This window comes from Lampetra planeri, chromosome 31, assembly GCF_965212315.1.
Source record: "Lampetra planeri chromosome 31, kcLamPlan1.2.h2, whole genome shotgun sequence".
NCBI lineage: Eukaryota > Metazoa > Chordata > Hyperoartia > Petromyzontiformes > Petromyzontidae > Lampetra > Lampetra planeri.
In genome coordinates, this window is record NC_136137.1 from 8,214,814 (window position 1) to 8,231,676 (window position 16,863).

Here is a 16,863-nt window from a genome sequence, read left to right on the forward strand (position 1 = left end):
GGTCAAAGTGCTGTTTCGCGAGCACTTATGAAGGCCGCCACGGCACACAAGTCAGTGGGTGGCCAGCACCATGCCAGGCAGCATTTGTCTCCCCAATGCTGACGTTTATACACTGTACCAGGTACTCATTTAAGGCTGAGTCGACATAGGAGAGGCCCAGGACCAGTTAAAATATTTGCCACTGTTGATTGGTCATGTGGGAATTGACTTTTGGTCACCGGGTTTGTAGCGCAGCGAGCAAACCACTGTGCCGCCGCTCCCCCAAACACACTCTCCGATGTGCTGTCGGATTGTGCCACGTGCTGTTCGGTACGGTGCCCGACGTTTCGCCTCCACATGCTGGTAGCTTGCTCAGGGACTGAATCGTTCCTAAATTCTGTCGTTTCGTTGAAGAAGCTCCCAGCAGCACGTGGGGCGGAAAGTCCGGATGTCATTCACATTTCTGGGATGCACGACAGCCCAATAAAGTTGAGATGTGAATTCTTATCATGACAGAGCATTAACAACGGTAGAACGTATGAGTGTAAGGGTGGAGATGAGGTGAGTGAAATGGATGAGTGTAAGCAATGGGGGGGTGGGGGGCGAATCTGCGATGCGTCAATTCGGTGAAAGCGAAATCGATGACAGTAAATGATGATGAACGGATTGAACGAAAGGGGTTAATGAGTGAGCCCCATATGATGAGAATACGAAGCGGGGGGACGGTAACGGTGGTGGTGATCAAATCGACGCCCGGACGTCGTGCCCACGGGCCAGTTTTCGGATGCCGACTGTCCGGCGGGGGAAGACGGGGTTGGGGCGTGGTGGTCGGTAGACGGCTCCCTCACCCTCTCGTCCGTCTCATTCTCGTTGACGTCGTCCAAGCCGCAGGCCTCGCCGTATATGGGGTAGGGGTCGGTCCAGCCGATGAGCGTGCAGTTCCGGTACACCACGCCTGGATGAGCACACGCGTGAAAACACGTAGCCTTGAACAGACCGCCAGGGCCAAGTGCTGTTAAGCGAGGCACGAGGAACCAAAGACAAGCAGGAAAGCAGCCACGCGGTGAGCCGGCACCAGCAGATTGTGCAAGCTCTGCGGTTCTCTATGTATTAGGGGCCGTCCATAAATGACGTCACGCGATTTTGGACGATTTTGACCGCCCCTTTCCTCCTCGTCACACGGCGTCACAAAAATTCAGACCCCCCCCCCCCTCAAATATAACGTCACAAAGCTCTGCCCCCCCCCCAAAAAATAAACCATGCTTCAAATCGCTTTAAATTAGTGCCATTGTAGTGCGTATTTAATGTGGCGCTGCACTCTGTTGTAGGAGAAAACATTTATTAAAAAGTCTATTTAATTAAGTAGAACGTGTTGTCTATATTTATTTAAAGTTGCACATTTTGATGTGACGTCACATTTCTCAACCCCCCCCCCCCTCGTCACACATCGTCACAAATGTCTGACCCCCCCCCCCCCAGGTGCGTGACGTCATTTATGGACGGCCCCTTAAGGTGACATCGGCCAATTACTGAGGTGTTTACATGTGTGAAGAAACCCCACGCATGCGAGGAAGCAACACTCTATCCCATACAGATGAAACAGGTGGAGTCCACATTTTAAAGTGCTGCCTTCTCCTGGAAAGCCGAGGTACGGCTCCTCATCGACGCCCAACGGGAAGGGAGTTTCACAACATTTGTGCTGTGATCCACGCTACCCCCCCCCCCCCCGCCTCCAGCGCTGGATTACAGGCGACACGCAGCATAGCCACCGTCAACCTGGAGGTATTTCATGCTGCAGCCTTTGGGGTCTCAGATATTGGAGGGTCGCCACCTTTTCCAACTGGAGAGCAAAACCCGGACGCGTTTCTCGGCCACCGCTCGGCCTGTCATCTCCTGTAACGAAGCTCTGCACAGCAACGCCGGCCGGCACCAAGTCACCGGCACGAGTCCATTCCTGCTGCCACCCGAACAACCGATGCCCATCGCGAAACAGTCGTCGATGGCTAAATAGCCGGTGTTGATGGCGCGCGTGTTCAGGCGCGCCGCTGCCGCGACCGCGAGCGCGCACCTCGTTTCTTGAAGAGAGCGATGAAGTCCGGGCAGGGCACGGAGCGCACGTCTCCGTGGGCAGCCGCCGGCCAGCACGACAGATTGTCCCACATGCCAGGGCAGCCTGGCACGAGGCGCGCGCACACACACACACACACACGCATGCACACACGCGCACACACGCATGCACACACGCGCACACACGCACGCACACACGCGCGCACACACACGCACGAACACACGCATGCACACATGCGCACACATGCACGCACACACGCGCGCGCATGCGCACACACGCACACACGCATGCACACACGCACACACGCGCACACGCACACACGTGCACGCACACACGCGCACACGCACACACGCACACACACGCACGCACACACGCATGCACACACGCGCACACGCACACACGCACACATGCACACACACACGCGCACACGAACACACGCACACACACACACGCACACACACGCACACACACACGCGCGCACACACACACGCACGCACACACACGCACACGCACGCACACACGCGCACACACGCACACACGCACACACGCGCACACACGCGCACACACGCACACACGCACACACGCGGGCAAATGCACGGACATAGCAACTTTTACTTTTCGTTTCGCGTGACGCGTTTGCGATCCGATTGTGCCGACGGCATCGTGCGACAGAGAAATCCCCATTCGGAACTCACCCCAGACCTGCAACTCGCTCGTAAACAGCCGGGTCAGAACATTACCCCCGACCCGCCACGTGCTAGAGAATGGCTTCTGGAGGCCGAAACCTGAGAACTGCAGGAGTACGGACTTCCTCGGAGGGTCTTTCAATCCGGCGCAGGGTACAAGCGCAGCGCTGCCGTGTCGTCTTGCTCACTCCACTCGCTGGCGGAAGGGCCTCCAGTAGCGGCAGCTACGGAGGGGGTGTTGACGCCAACTCCTCCGGCAATGGATGAGTCCGGCTTCGGAGAGAGAGTTTTAGGTTGTTTATCGGGGGCGGGGGGTTCCCACCTTGGGGCGGCGGGATTTTTGGACTGCTGGTGGCGAGATGTCAACTCCCTTGCCTGGCATGCAGGAGGTCGTGGGTTCAAACCCTGACGCCTGCTGTATATTTGAAGTTTGCGTGTCTCTGTCCTCGTGGGCGCGTGGATTTTTCTTCGGGTCCTCTGGTTTCTCCCTCCACATTTAGAGTATTTGGCTGCTATAAATGTCCACACGACAAGCCACTTCGTTGAGCGATCACTTGTGGCCAGTTCGCTTCTGAAAAAAGAGCTGTATAGCTCAGTAGGCCTTATTTGGTAAAGTTAAAAATATTAATAGTTTTTTTTTCTTATATTAACGGGGCCCAAAGCAATCCTCCAGAACACGTAAGCCGATGATAATTTTCAATTGACTAATCAACTGAATGACTGTCCCAGTCGCGCGCGTGGCTCAGAGCCAGACTGAGTTTGAGGGGGGGGGGGGGCTGCTATCGTTTTCACCCCCCCCCTGCCCCACCCCCACCCACTCCTTTATCACCGAGACCCGAAGTCAAGGACTCCGTCGTTACCGTCGCTGGCTCAGTGCTGAAGGCCCCTAAAGCCCACGTTGCGTGTACGTGGATCTGGGGTGGGGGGGGGGGGGCTTGAGTCTTATCCCCCCACTCCGCCACGTGGGTGTAGGGTGGAAGGAGGGGGTCACGGAGGAGCGGTGGTGCAGGGGTTAGCGCGCCGCGCCCCTAACCCGGCGAACCGAGTTTGATTCCCGCTCACGGCCAACACCACTGACGATAATAAATCTGAACCGGTCCCGGGCCTCCTCTAGGTCAACTAAGCCTCAAATGAATGCCTGGTGAGGCGTGTGAACATCGCCACCGGCGGGGAGATCGAAGGAGGTCGGGCGTGGCGCTGGCCACCCAACCCCCTCGTGTGCCGTTCGAGCCTTCGTCGGCGCTGCTCGCTCACAGCACTTGCCCCGATAGGCTACGCGGGGGGGGATCTTTGTCTTTGTGGCGGTGGGGGGTTGGGAGGTCACCACGGTACCGGGCAGGTAGAGGCCGCGAGCGACGGACGCGTTGATCTCGTGGCCCACGCGCTCCGCGCACTCGTTCTCCCGCTTCTTGAGCTCCACGAGGAATTCGCATTCGGGCAAGATCCCCGTCACCTGGCGCAGAGCAGCGACCGGACCACAGCATTTGTGCATCGTGCAGCAGTAGCAGCAGCAGTAGCAGCAGTAGCAGTAGCAGCAGCAGTAGTAGCAGTAGCAGCAGCAGCAACAGCAGCAGCAGTAACAGTAGCAGCAGTAACAGCAGTAGCAGCAACAACAACAAAAACCGCCGGCAGTTCCCGCAGAACTAACCGCATCGTGGGGCCCTCTCTTGTGCTCGAGGTCACCATCAAAATAAATCAAACTTGATTTGAAGCTTTCGTGACCGCAGGAATTACTCTCATTCATTCTTCTCATTCATTCTTACCTGATGACGGTTGCTTTTGTTGCAATCGAAACTTTGTATTCTATTATTACATTTATTTTCTTAAATAAATCAAATCGAGTAAACGTGTTACTACCGCCTGACGGGCAGCAGTGACGCAGAGATCGACAAACTGTGGACCGGCTTCGATTGCATTGGAACTCATCGGTACAGTTATAGTCACCAAGGCTCACTTGATAGAAAGTCTTGCTTCTGGGAACCGTATTATTTTGGTTTTCTAGTCTGCACTCTGATTCTGGGGGGGGGTCCCATTATTTACAGAGCTGATCGATGACACGACGAGAGAGATGCACATGCGTCATGTTAATATCGTCAACGAAATCTGGAGGAAATATCCATCGAAATCGTCGACTATTAGTGGGCGACGGTAATTCCCGGGGTGACGCTCACTATTTTAACCCATTTCAATACACTGCTCATACAATGGTGTACGCGTGTACGTTGAAACTTCTTGTCATACGGCGGTGACGCGGGGACCAGCGGTCGTGCAGCCGCCGCTTGTTGCAGATTGCCGGTTCTATTCTGGCGGCCGCCCCGGTTAATCCTGCTGGTGTAAAACCCACGGCAGTATTACGTGCCGTCTTCATTCACTCGCAGCGGACGGAGGGGAGGAGTCATCGCGGCCACGATGCGCCGCGCCGCTACTCCCGGCGCAATCATCCGGGTTCATCCACTGCAGTGTAAACGCGCAGTTGTTGCTCTCCACCAACATCAGCCGTACGAAGAAGAGGAAGAAGAGGAGGAAGACGAGGAGGAGGAATAATCCCCTGACGTCATTCGCAAGAGCAGGGAGCCACTGTGTGCGGCGCCGGCGTCACGGGGTCCAAATTTGCCAAATTCTAAAGCTGCGCCGCGAGCTCCTCGTTTGGGCTTCTAGGGAGCAACCATCGCCGCCCTCCTGGCAGACGATCGCCCCCAAGGTCACTCTCGCATATGAGACTCATCCTGGTATCTTGAGTTCTCACCTGGTTTAAATGAGAACATCAACTGAATGTTACACGGTGGACTCGCGATTGTGCGCGCTAATTACGGGGAGGACGCCCGCGGATATATCTAAAATCGCGAATAATAATTAAAACAAACTTCCGTGGAACTCGATGCCAATAGCCACCGACATGGGTGTAGTTTACGTTGAAGTTAAGAGCATTGGAACTGCCGTCTGCCAATTTACGGATATAACATCCAGTTTTATGATCTAAAGTTAAAACAATACGCTTCCGTTTCTCTGGCATCGCACGGTTTCGTAAATTGAAACCTCACAACTTAAAATCATCGGATAAATCGCTCGAAACGAAGCACTTCGATTGTTACTCTTTCGTCAAGAACGAATTCCAACGATGCGACCGATCGATGCGCGTGCTCAGTGATGACAACGCGTTCCTTCTCCCGCGCACCAAGCAGATAGCAGAGCCACGCCAACCTACGTCAATCAAACTCCGCCCGCTGTTGTAGAGATATGCAACCGCCGATAACAGGTAAGCCGTTAGTTATTAATCGCGGGGACAACGTGCTCCCGATTACTGCCACGAGGCGTCGCAGCGGCCCGTGCGAGGCAACGCCTCCCCGAACATTCAACCGCGTTGCTGCCAGGGCCACGGGCCGGCCGGCAGGTGGCAGAGTACCTGCGGCAGGAGAGGCTGCTCTGCTATCGAATGGTGTGTGACATTCTCGAGTTGGCTTTTCTTTCCCTTGACGTGCGTTACTCTTCTCCGGGCACAGGCACCAAAGTGCCTCGTGCATCCATATACAGGTAGGGCCTTTAAGATGTCAATCCACCGGTGGATTGCAACACGCAATAATTATTGGCTAAAGTGGCCCCGAGCTGAAGCCGTCTGAAAACACCACTGGTGGATCACGCGGAAGTCGCGAAACTCCTTTTCCGTAGTCGCCGACGAGGTGCCATCAACCCTGGGCTGGACCGGAGAATGCGGTACAGCAAGGTGTGGACTAATCTCCATCTGTTTCATGAGTACGCAATCGAGTGTTGCCGCCTCTGCGTGTGATCCGCTTTCCTCCCACATATATGGTGCCACGGTGGCGAAATGTTAACTACCTCGCCTTGTATACAGGAGGTCGCGGTGTTCGATCCCGACCTTGACGCCTATATATTTAGAGTGGCATATTCTACCCGTGGTCGCGTGGAATTGTCTCTGGGTCCTCCAGTTTTTTCCTCTCTATATTTAGAAACATGCATTTAGAGAATGTGGTTGTTATAAATGTCCACGTGATAAGCCATTTCGTTAAGCTCTTATTTGTGGCCAGGTCGCTTCTGAAAAAGAGCTATATAGCTCAGTGGGCGTCACTTGGTAAAAAAATTTATATATACAGTAAATCCACTCATTTATTGGCTGAAAATATTATATACAGAGGATCGTAGAGCTTGGGCAATCGCTGGTGCCGGCTTGCCCGCCTGGCTGTATTTCCACTTGTTTGTGGCAACTCATCGTACCTCAGTCGTCCTTCCTCTTCAAAAAGTGAGCGAATACTGCGTGGTACATTACAAGTGTATTTTCTTTTTCTAACAGAACTGAAGCAACCAAGGTAAATAACAACGCAGCGTTTGGTTATTGTGTTTCGCCAACTTTTTCCACGTACATCTTTTGTTCGGTCGGCACTCGATCTATTCTCACAACTGTGTGGCATCCCGTAATAAAGATCAACACAGCCACACAACCGGTACTGGACCTCGATACCAACCAATTTGTGCTGCCAGCCAAAAACAAGGCGCCGATTCCCGGACTGTCCGAGTCAAACCCAAGACGGCGACACTAGTTTGGCATCAGGAATGGGTGACGGTAAAAAGACTAAAGGGAAGGAGTTCAGAAATTCTAAATATGTATTTATACTGGAATTAACTCAGCCAATCACATGCCAGCTCTACCCTAACCCTAGCCACCTACCCAACCAGCCACGAGTATTAGTATTAGCCCTACCACGGCCCCCTAACTCTGCCATATAGTAAATCGGCGACGAGTGTGAGTTCTCTCACTACTCCTGAACAAATAGCCAAGCATCCACGAAGTACTAACCCTACACCAAGAGACCTAATCAACGAACCAACCAGCCCGTAGTTGTGCCAGGCATCAGCAAACCAAGCAAATGATTAGGGTGCCCAAGCAGCTCAAGGGGCCCGGGAATTAATGCGTTTATCTGACTGTATCAAGACATCTCAGCTTAAATTCGAATCCAATGAAGCGTTTTAACACTTCAGAAATCAAATTAATTTCAACTCATCTATATCTTGTCCGAATTTTCATTCCCTAATTCCACTACGTCTCCGTCTACGTTTCTATTATCTTGCTACATCTCTAGATCTTGTCCGTAGCTCTTCTGCCCTCTTGAAGGTGTGGCCTGCCAAGGTGATGTATCCTCTTTGGTTCTTTCGGTAAAGTCACGTAGGTGAAAATAAAATAAATAAAAAATAAAATAAATCACGACGTTTCGGGCGCAACACAACCACAGCGACAAAACATACTTTAGCGACTGTTTCGTCGCTGTGGTTGTCCCCACCTGAGGACGAACGCTTGTGTTGCGCCCGAAACGTCGTGATTTTTTTATTTTTTATTGTATTTCTATTTTCAGCTACGTGACTTTACCGAAAGAACCGAAGAGTATGGATCCTTGCAGTCACAGAAACTTCAAATCTAGAAGGTGATGTATCCTCAGGTCCCACAATGGGCTCACGAGCACCAGTCCTCTCACTGACCCTACGCAACTAAGCAGCCGCGAGTATTACGCCTGCCCCTAACCCTGACGAGCCCACTGCTGGGCTCGTCAGGGTCATTGCCAGAAACGTCGCCTATCGTATACTTTTTTACGGCCACACAGTCTTATCGAGTCATTCTCGTGAACTATAATCCAAACAAAGTCTCAAGTTACAATGAGCCGCTTCGTCATTGCCCCTCTCGTGATGTCACTGCAACGGGAAGTCCCACACGCTCGAATCAATGTTACGTCCTCACTCGAAAACCGCGCTTGACCGTAACTTGAAAGCCTTTTTTTGTGTCATGAACGAAATATTCCAGGAAATCGTGTCTCTGAGCGCCCGCTAGCACACGGCAGTTACGAGACGAAGAGCTGCTCTTACCATACTGGACCGTGTCTCCTGCTCCTAATAATGAGCCTCGAGACTCCGTGACCCTTTCTTGGATAAATATTATAGTGGGGGTCGTGTTCAGTCCGCCGCTGGATAATGACCACACGCCGCGAACCATATCTCACTACCCCTGCAATGTAATTAGGTAAAAGGGCATTTAAGGACGTAGCCCTTTCAATTGAGGGTCACGCCACTCCGTCGGGGTCGTGTGGGTTACGTGACCAAGCTTCACCGCGCTGGTCAGTGTGGGTTTGGCCAAGAGGTTGGAAGCGGAGACCCTTGTGGAGGAGCAGAAGTGCGGTACAACATTGGAGTTTGCTACCCACCGCTTGACAGTTTTTTTTCGCAGCCGGCTCTGCAACCCAGGCGCTGTCCAGGCTCTGGGGTACTGAAGAGTTTCCCGAGATCTCGCGAGATCGGGGGCAGTCCGAGTGATTTGATCCTTAAGTAGTTGTAGTTAAATATAGTACTGTAGTAGTAGTAGGCAAGGCTTCATTTCTCACGAAATCTCTTCCCGAACTCCGCCTGCATTTTAGTAACGCTGGTCATGGGCAAATGCTGCAAAGTGCATTGAAAGCAAACAAATATTGATTTGAAAAAAAAAGCGTCGGCCTGCCGTTGGCCACATCTCGAGGGAGTGCTGCGTTTTAACGGTGTGTTTTTACGAGAGCAGTCGAGGTCACCGTGATTTACGGTGCGTTTAAAATCACAGGTTTATTCGGGGTTTTTTTATTGTCGATAACGGTGAATATTGGAGCGTGGTGTTCTTCGCTAACTTTCGCCAATAAGACATCATAGGTGAGGGCCGCCACACATTTGAAGCTATTTGAGGGGTTGACAGCAGCACGATGTTGTGGGGGTGTTTTCAAATTTGTGTATTTGTCGGGGGGACGCACGTCAGGGGCCATACTAAAGGCCACGCAGGGGTCGCCAGTTGCCCGCAGGGCCTTGCAATGAAGAACGCCTGATATAGCGGCATGCATCAACTGCACAATGTGCCGCCAGCTATTATTATTATTATTGGGTAAAACCCACCGCTTAGACCAGGCCCTGTTCTCCCACGCTGTGTCTGCTCGTGTGGTCGGCTTGTTTGACCATACTTCACCACGCCGGTTCAATTGCGAGTCGGTGAAGGCACGGCAGCGCAGTCGAGTTGAGTGACCATTGCACCGCGCGGTGCAAGATGACATCAACCGCCTCATTGGGGTACCCGACTAAGCCTTCTGAGTCGATGGGCAGTTTTGGCCACTTTACCAATACGCCGTGGCCTTCTGATGGTTGCCACTGATAAATCACATTGGAACGCCGCACCAATTTCGGCGTTGATTCATCCTCGATGCTTAGAATTGCCGGAAAAGGATGGCCGCAAAAAGCCTGTGGGTGTTTTCCAGCCATCCGCCCACCAACTATGACGTCACGCACGTGCTCCGTGACCTTGGTATATGCGCCGCGTGGTGTACCGTAACCAAACCAGTACCAATGCGCGGATCGAGCTGCGGCCTTGTCCGGGTTATCGAACGGTCTTAAACAGTCGACGAAGTTTTCGCTTTCTGTCATGAGGACATTCGTCTCGAGATACGTACACTCGGCGCCTGGCGTAGAGACAGCGAATTAGCTCAGACTTTGTCGTGCGGCATATTCCCCAACACGGAAGATGCGTTCAGGCGGCGAGTGATGCTTAGATTAATTTAGTTTAATGATTTCGTCCACAATTGGGACCGATGTCCCGTGGCAAATAACAATGTACACATGATAGAAATGTATGGCTTGTAAAAAGCAGTAAACGTTATCACAGGTTACGCTTATTCTAAAGCACGTTTCCTTTTTTTTTATCAATATATTGATGTTGGTTGAAATATCCTCCGTCACGGGGGAGCTCATTTTAAATCGTCAGCTGCACGATACAAACGGCAATATTTTCCTGTATCTCAATTCACCGTTTTTTAAATGCTTTTTTTTATCATTGTCCAATCTATCGATGTTATCTGTCTTTTTAAATATACCGATTTAGTTCAGTCCAGGCCCTCTGTCTTTGGTGAAGATTTTATGCGTGCATTTTCAGTCTGTGTCTCTTACTCCTGCAAGACATCTCTTCCCACTTAAAAATACAAGTATGTTTTTAATTGTATTTTACCAGGTAAGTCCCACTGACCTATATAGCTCTTTTTCAGAAGCGACCTGGCCACAAATAATAGCTCAACGAAATGGCTTATCACGTGGACATTTATAGTAGCCAAGTACATCAATTCCTGCCTAGTTTTAAACACCAAATGTTGGGGTAAGGCAGCAAAACAAAAAACAATTCCAGATTACACCAAAAACAACACAGAGTTCCCTAATAGAAGTTGTTTTTGGGTGAGATCGCGTAAATATATAAATGTGTCTTTAAACCCGCCACCACCCGACACAGCCAACTAGTAAGGCTGAAGCTAGTTGCAATTACTGGCGAAACGTCGAACTCAGATTGTAAATGTCATGGCTTGGCTCTCCAACACACCAGTGGTGCTGTACTAATAATATACTACACTATACACTACACTACTATACACTACACTATACACTACACTATACACTACACTACTATACACTTCACTATACACTAGTGCTGTACTAGTGACGAATTGGCCACGTTCTGTTGACGTGACAACCCTTACTAGTTGGCTGTGTCGGGTGGTGGCGGGTTTTAACGACACATTTATATATTTACGCGATCTAACCCCAAAAAAAACTCTATTATGGATGACACAGTCCCGTCTATACAATCACACATTAAAATCGAACTATCGATACATGGGTAAGGATCAAAGCTACGTAATAACATTTGCAAATGTGGTTATTATCCAGCGCTAATCTTCTGCTTCAGACTTATTTTTGGAACAAGATTTACGATCTTCAGGGAGCAAACAAGATGGTTCCAAAACGTCGGTGCAGCCGAGACGTGCAAAGGCGTTGCCTGTCACCTCTTCTCATCCTTGTTCTTGGGATAGTTAAAAGGCAATTATGTGGACGTCGTAGGCCCCTCCCAAGGACTGGAATGTGAGGACGACATGTTGTCAACGGCACGAGCACCTCCAGACCAAATCGGAGATTGACACCGGTGATGATGAGCATTTTGCATTTTGAGCAGAAACTGAACTAAAAATTTGTGATAGATTGCGGTGTGATGTCATAACAGGAATTGCATTGCAACATGTGATACTGACGATCATGTCAATCGCAGTTACGGTACAGATTGTTTGTCTCTGTGGCTTTTGAGACAAAAATTGGCAGTTGGAGGCAGTCGCCCTCCAGCAACAACGGAGGGCAGAGGAGCGACGCTCACAACAACGAGCGGAGCGCCGGGTGGCTAAAGCACAGCAAGTTGGCACAGTTGGGCGCACAGGTGGTGCATCGGCCACTCATCTCAGTCAGTCGACCCATGGCATCTGGGTCTGTCCCGTGACCTCCTGCCGACGGGCGTTTTCGACGCTTCACGTGGCCTTAACGTGTACTTAGCCTGGCACACAAGCGCTGCGGTGACGTCACTGCCACTTAGTGGTGAATGGCGGTTGTTGTTGTTGAGACTAAAAATAGCAGCATCCTGAGTGTGTTTCACATCGCAATGTACACGTGTGCGTTGCAGCAAGCAGGGTGGCTATCGCATACCTGTCAACCTCTTATCAGTGCCTACCCTTATTACAGACAAATTCAGACCTTATTGGTCACCCCGTGCACTTATAAATCTTATAAATCTCAACGTTCATCCTACAAAGTCACAAGGGAGAAACACACTTTTTTTGCCCGTATTGAAACGGCTGTACGGCATAGGGACCTGAAAACTCAATTTCCCCGTATAAGAATACGGGATAAAGGGGCCATCCATTGAGTAGGAACGCAAAAATCTGTCAAAACTTGACCTCCCTCCCTGTAGGCACGCGTACCTTTGACACCCCCCGCCCCCCCCCGAATCCTATAGAACGGCCGATATTTAATCCACGCAGAAACGATCAAGGAATAATAATATTAACGTGTTTAAGCAAACGGATAGTCAACGGCCGGACTATCTAACTCATTTGAAGGCCAATGTAGACAAATTATTATCGAGGCTTCACCCCCCCGCCCCGTTTCCTGTGCGTACGCACATTGTCAGTAGACCCCCCCATACGCAAGCGAACGCGTTTGGGTTAACCCCCCCTCCCCCCTCCATGCGTACCTACTAAATGGATGGCCCCTACGTACTAAATGGATGGCCCCTAAACCGTATGGGATGACAGCTCAGCTATGGAGTGTAATTGCTACGGGCACTGCACGCGCATTTGCGCGGTGACGTCATCCCGTCGCCATTCCAGCCGTGCTGTGACGTCATCGCCTCGAAGCAACAGCCTTGAGTAACTATGATGTCACGTATTCAGGTAGCCTTTTAAATACAAATCAATTGGCGGGGGGGGGGGGTTTGGAAACGCAATCTTCTGGAATATTCTACCGATACAAACGCGAGTCACCGACTCCGCGGGGATGTTTTGGGCTCCGATCGGTTTGATTTGGACGCTATTCAATGGACAATGTATTGGAGCAAAATGTTGTTCATTGAACTTCCTCGGCACGAAGAAGCCCGTGGTGGTCTCGTGCGCGTTGGAGCCACCCGCCCACCGCTTGCGAGACCCAGGGCATTAAAGATACAACTTTTGTACAATGCGAGATAGAGGACAACGTCTAAAATGCCCTCTGGGTATATTTGCATTTTACTGGCAACGACGCCTGCATATTGCACCCATGCAGCGAAAGTTGACGCAGTGATTATTACTTAATACCAGCCTTGCAATTTATACTTGTCCCTGCCAGTAACCCTAACCACCGAAACGCCGCTAAATATGAATACCGTACACATCATTAATAGTACATCTGACTATACAAACCATCACACTTTGTTTGTTTGCTGGAACATGCTCCACTTTGTAGTCATGAAATGAGAATTCGACCTTCAGATTTCCTGTCGGCCATGGCCACGCTTTCCAAAACAATGCAATCCTGCAACGTTGTCTTGGTTTTTTCGGTAAAGTCACGTAGAAGGGAGATAATAGAATAATAAAAATAAAACAATCAAATAATGCTCACGACGTTTCGGCCACAACACAAGCAGCCGTCCTCAGGTGAAAGACAGGTCTGTCGGAAAGACAGCGTCCGAAACGTCGTGAGAATTATTTTATTGTTTTATTTTTATTATTTTATTATCTCCCTTCTACGTGACTTTACCGAAAGAACAAAGAAGATGAATCCCTGCAGTCACGAAAACTTTAAATCGAAATTTACTGCAACTGGGGAATGCGACCGCCGCACAGGTATCCGCTCGCTCACTCCCAGAACTGAGAAGAGAGGCAGGGCGACTTGGAGGCGTCGTCAGGAGGAGGAGGCACCACAGACGGGCACGAAAGCAGCAGCAGCTACTGCTGCTGCAGTTACTCGGCGAGCCACTGCCACATTGCGCCCCCAGATCAGAGGTCGCAACCGAGTACCCGATACCTGGCTACCCGTACCCGGCCGGGTACGGGTACCCGTTTGCGACCCTGGTGCGGCCGGGTACGGGTACGGGTAGGCTGTGAGTCACTGGTGAGTAACTGTTTGTCACTCATTTCCCAACGTCTTGTCTCTTCTCACAATTCAAGTTCCTAGAATCAACCTACCCGCGCCTGCAACATGGCTTCATCCCAGAGGTCGCAATCAGGTACCCGATACGCGTACCCTACCCATACCCGGCTGGGTACCCGGCCGTACCCGTACAGTACCCGTACCCGGCTGGGTACGGGTAGGGTACGGGTACGGCCGGGTACGGGTACCCGTTTGCGACCCTGGTGCGGCCGGGTACGGGTAAGGAATCAAAACCCGTTTGCGACTTCTGTCCCAGATCTCTGCCGTCCACTATATATACACACACAAAAAGGCGGTATCATTACCCGTCAACCCACCACGGTTTAACCCCGTCTTCTTGTACAGGGAAACTCAGATTTCAGGTCCATTCGGCGTGTGGTCGTTTCGATGCGGGCAACAACAAAAACATTCGATTTGTTTGTGTTTCTCCCTTGTGATGAGACTTTTTTAGGATGATCGCTGAGATTTATAAGGGCACGGGGTTTACCAGTAAGGTCTGAATTACTACTATAATGAGCCAAGAATGTCTGTGTGTAACGCGCGTGACGTCACTCCACAGGCCACACCCCCCATCATTAATATTCATGAGCGGGTGGATTTTTACAGTAGCGCAGAAGGTCGAGCGGAAAAAAAAAATATTTTCGCAAATTCACTTTAAGTTTGACGTTGCTTTATTGAAAGTGAATCTTATAAATAAGTATACGCAGCAACAAATTGGATTGGTGTCTTTATGTATTTCTTCAGCACTTGAGACAAAAAGTGAGTCTAATTTATGCTTCTACATTGTGGTAGAATAGACATTTCTCGGTGATTTTCCAGATATTGTATCGAATTCAAATGTATTTCAACCCCAGCGACCAAAAGCAGAAGAGAATAAAGTATCGGAGCAGTGAATTTGAACAAATTGAAGGTCAGTTATATACAGTGCTACAGTGAAATGCAGTGAAATGTTTCATGACATACTTTTGTGCAAGATTCACTGCTATTAAATTTACACAAGATACAAGGATACTCTGCTCCATTTTTTCGTAAATATTACAGCTTCCATCCTAGGATGGGCAAACGAGCTAGTTGGTCTATAATAAGGTAGGGCACTGATAAGGAGTTGACAGGTGTGTAGTGGTGAGTATAGTGGTAAGTCTATTTGTTTGTGTTTCTCCCTTGTGATGGGACATTGTAGAACGAACGTTGAGATTCATAAGGGGCACGGGGTGACCAATGAGGTCTGAATTGGTCTATAATAAGGTAGAGCACTGATAAATTGTTGACAAATATGCGATATTGGCCAATGGTTGTACGCGTGAGAGGAAACTGAAGCACTTGGAGGAAACTCACACGTGTGAGATGGAAACACAGTATCCCATGGAGATGGAACAGATGGAGTCCCCATTCGCTGCGCCACCGGGTTTCACACCATCTGTGTGTGATCCACCAACCCTCGCCACTGCCTCCACAGCGCTGGATTACAGGTGTGTGCGCCGTGTATGGTGATGTTTGAAATCCTGACCACCCCCCCCTCCTCCCCCCCGAGATTTAGTCCTATTGTGTAGATTAATTATTATTTTTTCCCAAGACATGCTCTTCCTCTATATTGTCATTTTATTTCACCTGAATAGAGTAGTATTTACGTACAAAAAAATCGGTTGCCATAGAAACGGCGCGAAAATTACGCGAAAGCTCATAATTAAGCCCTTCTTAAGGGCAATTGCCTGAAACGTCACCGATTATAATTCATTTTAAGGGCACGCAATGTGGTTATTGACGAGTGTGTTGACTTGTTGTTGATGATTGTGCTCGTGTGCCACTGTGAATGCAGCAGCATCCAATAATTTGTTTAATAATTAAGCGGACAAAAATGTGCATTTATATTTTAGAGTAAACACTCGTCAATAAAACTGCAGCCTTAAAAATTAATATTCATATATGTATATAAGATAGGTGACGTTTTGGGAAATGTCCCATCTTCTTTATAGCACGTGTTATGAAGAACGTCCATTATCTGAAACAACAATTGTATATTTCTCTTTAAGGCCTCAGTCTTATTGATGAATGACATTTTGTGTTCTGTAAAAACCGTGCTTGTGCACGAATGCCGACGCAGCAGGAGCATCACCAATGACGCGTGTGTATATATTCATGAAGAGCGATTTGGGTGTTTGGGTCAATTTCAGAAAATAAATGAGTAGTTTCACTTCTGCGGTTATTTCGAACCTCGTAAATAATGTCGAAACATTTTTCCCCATTTGTGTTTGGCGTATAAAAGCTCCAGTGATGTTTTTTTCTCACGTGGCCATATTTGGCTCAGTTGCCTTTGATTGAGTCCCTATAGATACACCCCGCTTTGGCACATTGAGCCATAGAGTGCAAGCTACTCCTGCCACTGTTCTTCACAGCTGAAGTGTGTGAAGCGTTCAGAAGGACGGTGACCGTGGTGACAGGGATGTTGAAGCCATCTTGGAGCACGAATAACAATTTCCGCAGTCGTCGTTTTCTGACGACCGTCGCAATTTGGAGTTTCAAAGTCTACACGTCGTACATAATTTGGAGCTTTCGTGACTGCAGGAATTACTCTTTGGTTCTTTCGGTAAAGTCACGTATAAAGAGAAAATAATAAATTAAGTACTAGCA

General features: G+C 49.7%; 1 protein-coding gene across 2 annotated transcripts in view; it reads right to left on the reverse strand.

Annotated features, from left to right (window-relative positions):
• The window catches only part of LOC144729167 (vasoactive intestinal polypeptide receptor-like), a 34,703-nt gene that overhangs the window by 12,146 nt on the left and 5,694 nt on the right, over nucleotides 1-16,863 (reverse strand). For both annotated transcript variants that reach the window (XM_078609190.1, XM_078609188.1), the window contains exons 2-4: nucleotides 4,066-4,186; nucleotides 2,048-2,152; nucleotides 828-934 (exon numbers count right to left, since the gene is read on the reverse strand). In XM_078609190.1, the coding sequence (XP_078465316.1) occupies nucleotides 828-934; nucleotides 2,048-2,152; nucleotides 4,066-4,186 (333 nt within the window). The remainder of the gene's footprint in view (nucleotides 1-827; nucleotides 935-2,047; nucleotides 2,153-4,065; nucleotides 4,187-16,863) is intronic.